At 32.6% G+C, this 5413-nt stretch overlaps 1 protein-coding gene across 1 annotated transcript; it reads left to right on the top strand.

Annotated features, from left to right (window-relative positions):
- LOC107620292 lies at window positions 7-1506 on the top strand. Its single transcript, XM_016322476.2, has 5 exons — window positions 7-150; window positions 240-274; window positions 366-441; window positions 871-926; window positions 1043-1506. Exons 1-5 carry the CDS (start codon window positions 87-89, stop codon window positions 1262-1264), a joined length of 453 nt encoding a protein of 150 aa, XP_016177962.1. The 5' UTR covers window positions 7-86; the 3' UTR covers window positions 1265-1506.

Here is a 5413-nt window from a genome sequence, read left to right on the forward strand (position 1 = left end):
CCATCCCCATCTTCTTCCACCCCCATCAACTACTCAACACAACTTTCAAATTCTCTAATTAAGTTCTTCAAGAAGTTAATTAAACGATGATGAAGCCTTCTTTTGTAGCTTATCTTATTCTTTTGTCACTCATTCTTACAAGAGTTCAAGGTAATTAATTAATTAATAGCATCATATATCACCACTTCATCATTATTTCTACTTAATCTTGATTTATTTGTTTTGTTTTGTGCATGTAGGGATTCGAGTTATAATGGAACATAACAAACAACATGTAGGTTTCATACATAAATTCCTCAGTTAGTTAATTTGTTAATTATTAATTAGTAGTTTAATTAATTTGAATTATATATTTGTGAGTACAGAAAGAGGAGGAAAGTGCTGCTTTGTTGAAAAGAAGTAGTAATGGATGCAAATTCAAAGAGGAAGAAGAATGCACAGGTACCAACAAGAAGAAAAGAGTACACACAAATTCAAACAACCCCTTATCATACATTCATGAAGATTACTATCGACCTAGACGCCATAGACCTAGACACCATTAACTACTTACTACACTTTATTAAACCTTCCTTATTATTATATATTATTACCAAAATTAAAGGATAATAATGTATTATTATTATTCATTACCTTCCTGCAAGTTTTGTTAATTATTATTATTATTATTAATTCATTTTAATTCCCCTCTGATGTCCTGTCCCTCTAGTTTGGCTTAGCAATGCAGCATGCAACTACTTGATTTAGTTAATTAGTACTAATTAATTAATTAATCTCCCTATGTACCATATAAAATTATATATAAGAGCATCAATTAATTACTATTAAGCATATTGAATATTATTGTTGTATGTTATTATGTTGGTGCAGGAAAGATAAAGAATAGGAAACTTGTTACCACTACTACCCTCACCACCATTCCAAAGGTTGGTTTATTATCATAGATCATAAAACAAACTAATAAACTAAAATAATAAAAAAAAATTAAACCTTGGAATTTGTTCTTTTTTTCCTCTTTATAATATATGCTCCATATGCACAGAATAATGATGAAGCTGATGAGCAGCACTTCCCAGCACTAAATAATGGAACCACAAGAAATTATATGAAAGTAGTGAATAATGAAGCTGAGGGTATAAAAGTAAATAAACCAGCTACTTCTTCAAAGAGCAAGAAGGATGATGAGAACTACTACCCTGACATGGAAGACATTGTTGAGATGGATTATTCTCCGGCAAGGAGAAAGCCTCCCATACACAACTGAGTCCTACTTAGGGAACACCACCAATTACATATACAATAATATTATTAATTCTTACTAGACAAAGTTTAATATATCATCATCTAATTAAAAAATCTTATAGTAGTATATATAATTATATATATTATATATGGACAGATCAGAGCCGAAGTTATTGGACACAGCATTACCGAAATGCTGCAGTTTTTTTAGGGTTAGGAATCATCATTTGTACATTATTATTATTATATTACTTGTTACCTTTATTCATTACCATCATATATTAATATTAATCTATATATCTTACATACCTTTTTGCTATACATTAGGTTGTTAGCTTCAAAAATCGCGAACTAGCGTCTTAATTAGGTTTAGATGAAGATTTTAATATCAATTCTGCTAAATAGACAACCAAGATAGTAAACAATGTGAATAATAGATTATATGCTAAGTTCACTAAACATGAATAAATTTAATTAATTTAAAATTTAAAATTAAAATTAATTTTTTTAACCTATTGTTAGGTTGTTCAGAAAAAAATATTGTTTTTCTATGCTAAAAATATCAGGCTTATATTACTTGTTTTTAATTTGATAACTTAAAAGAAATAGTAAAGTAGGGCCAATAATGATAAACATACCAATTGCTAATTTTATTCTTACAGTAATATTTTACAGTAATATTAAAAAGACAAAAAAAAAATTTATCTTATTATTTAATATTTGTTAATTTTTTCTTATCAAATATATGTTGAAATACAAATACACATTGAAAATAAATTAAATCACACATGTATTTATACACAAATACATTAATGACTGATTTTAGTGGTTGATTTAATATACAAACAGTATTTCTCATTTTATACTAATAACTTCTTTTAGCATATACATATAACGAATTTGGATCCTCTAAAGTTTAAATTTCTCTAAAGTGTAATCTCTCACCATTTATTTTATAGGTGGGACCAAAAATAAATTTTCATTGCATAATCCATGCATAATGAAAAGAGTGCAAAAGTACTTGGCCTTTAATTACTACTACGTACTACAACCTGATGCCTTAGTCCTTAGCCTCAGCTAGAGGCAAGTTTGTATCCCCACATATACATTAATTATTGTGCAAACTTGTGGGTACAATTGCCGATTGACAATTGCGAAATGCAATTGCCGTTCTCTATCTACAAACACATACATACTAACTCATCCTAGGACAGAGAGAGATAGATAGACAGTGATGTATGTGGATGTAGTGTGGGGATGCATGAATGCATGCAAGCGTGGTTTGTCTTTGCATGTTTCAAGAGCCAAGAGATTGAGGGAGAGGGAGTGAATTGAACAGGTCCTGTTGTCGATGCTAGTATAAGCAATTGGGGCCACCGTGTTTCACATATTCATTGCAATGGTAACCATGGCCCCTTCTTAAATGTGGGCTCACATGTTAGACGGTGGATCATTCATGTCCAAAAGATGACCTCACCTTGATAATACCAAGAAGAAAAAAGAAATGAGTTCAATTTGATAAAATATACCTAGTTATTTAATCAAGTTGAGTTGGTTTAGTAGTTAATTCACTAGTCTGTTTAAGTAAGTGTTGGAGATTCGAATTCCACCTTATGCATGCAGTAACCCATTGGCCAGTACAAATCTTTAAATAGAACTCAATATTGCGACAGATTAGTAGTTCTTAACTTGCCGAGTTAAGAGACACCGTAAGAAACCAAAAAATATATATTTATATATATACTATTTGTTCAATATCCGTCGTGTTAGCTTCATGTTTAATGGAAAAAATAAAAATCAAAACTCCTCTTCTCCTATCTCTTTATTCACTCTACCTCTCACACGTTTTTCATATTAGGTTAGGGTTTAGAGAGAAGAGTATCCCGGCTCTCTCTTTCTTTATGCCCTGCTCCTTCTCACTCTCTCACAATGATGAAAAATCCAAAGGGTCCCCGAGTAGATCCTCACCTCCCTCGAGGAACACAGCACCGCCGCGCTCCTTTGAGTCTCCCGTGCCACCCGTGATGTCATCCGACTCCATGATGGTGCCGTTTTTTTTCGCACCGCCTCTCCGCCATCCTTTAGAAACTCAAGAAGGTATTTGTATCTGCTATAATGTGCGATTTACTATACCTAAATTTGAGATAAAATCAAAAATTTTATATTTGTCTCGCTTTGAGCTCAGAAATTTTTAATCTCTCTCGATTTCTCTCCCAAACCCTAGGTTCTCAACCCCACCATCCATATTCTGGTTCATATTTATTTTTAATCGTCGCTGTTTTTTCGTGATTTTCATTGCTTGGTTCTTTTTTACGCCAAGAAAACTAACCTAATTGCGTTGATTATAGCTCCTGTCATGAAAGTCGCAAAGTGGAATGGCAAATTCAACAAAACCGATCTCGATCCCAATAAGTATTGTTAGTTTTCATTCTATTGTCGGATACTCTATTTTCGTTTTTGGTTTGACTCGTGTTTTAGGGTAACTTGGACAAAATAATTAGGAATTAGGATTTACCAATTCTGAGATGTAAAAACTGTGAAGATAATGAGTTGATTTGAAATTTAAGGCGTTAGATATTTAGATTTAGTTATAGTTATTTTTTAAGTTATTTTCTACTGCTATATATTTTTCTTAAATAATCTTAGAGTATGTATTGTTAAAAATAACTATATCTTCCATGATTGAATTACTTTTACGAAAATTAGGTATCAAAATACCAAAGAATTTATTTGGTGCTAATTTTTTTTTTGAACTCAAATTTGTTTGTTTAATTCATTATTTCTTCAATTGTCGGCACTCTTTTCAAACCTTGGTGACTACTCCTTAGGTGCTTGGTGCGCATGTGATTAGAGGCAACTTTGACTCAGTTTTAGAATGGATCCTTTACATTTGTTCTTTAAGGTATGGACATTTTTAGTTACTCCTTTTAATTATAAAGTTTGGTTATTATTTTTTTTATGGTTTAATTTATTCTGTCGGTCTTTATAGTTTTATCGAATTTTCAATTAGGTCTTTATACTTTTTTTCTTTTCAATTGAGTCCCTATACCATTATTAGATTTTGTAATTAAGTCTTTATTAACAGTAAACATTAAAAAAATGTTTATAAAATATAAATTTACTAATTTACCCATACCTTCAACACAGAGAAACCACCACCCTCCTCCATTTAATTCAACTCTCTTAGAGGCATTTCGTTGAACACCTTGCCCCCAACCTCACCTCTTCCCTTATTTCTAACATAATCAATTAATTACAATACTTGGTTTTGGCACAATCAAAACTAATTTTAGCAAACTAAGCTTCACAACTAAATCAATTGGTTCTCCTTGGCATTCAGGCTGCTAGTTACCTAATAAAAAAAAGTCAAATTATATACGAGCGGTAACAAAAAATAAGCATAAGCAAAATTAGAGGTATTTAACAATCAAAAAGATTTCTCAACATTGTACCTGAAGCATTAGAATCAAGAGAGGATGTCGTTTGACTACTAGTTATTTTAAGCATTAGTGTAATGGGAGGAAGACATTCTTCAGAAGAATTATTATCCAACGCTGACAGAAACCTACATGTTCATCCCACTCGCGATCTTTGCAATTCCAAACAAATGAAAGCCATCTGACTGTTTCCTTTCCACATGCCACCTGGCCCCTTCATCTCCTCCTATCCAAGAGTCGGCGCTCTTTTGGACGCTGTTTCCTTCCTTATCCTCTTCGACAACTCTAAGGTTGAGAAGCGCAACATTCTTGATGGCACTTTCATACCTTCCACTGCCTTCACTAGTAGCTACAGAGTCTGCGGTTACCTCGACACCAACACTCCCTCCCATGCCGCACTCAAGAGCTTCTTCATCAATGTCATCGCCGCCAGAAAACAACACTTTCAACCGGTGAATGTGGTTGTAACACCTACCACACAGAGCTTTACGCCTAGGACGTAAATTAAAGGTGGTGAGGCGATACGACCTCTAAAATAAAAATACTTACATAGATATAGTTGAAAAAAGTTATAACTATGAGCCTTGAAAAAGAAGTTAAGCAAAATCGAAGCAGAAATTGCGTCGCTCACAAAAGATAAGCGTGGACCGATGAGCAAGATCGGAAAGAAAGCTAAAAGACCATAAACATAGATTAGAATTACAAAATACCAATATCAAGCTCTGAACTCGACC

This window comes from Arachis ipaensis, chromosome B01 (genome assembly GCF_000816755.2).
Source record: "Arachis ipaensis cultivar K30076 chromosome B01, Araip1.1, whole genome shotgun sequence".
NCBI classification, from domain to species: Eukaryota; Viridiplantae; Streptophyta; class Magnoliopsida; order Fabales; family Fabaceae; genus Arachis; species Arachis ipaensis.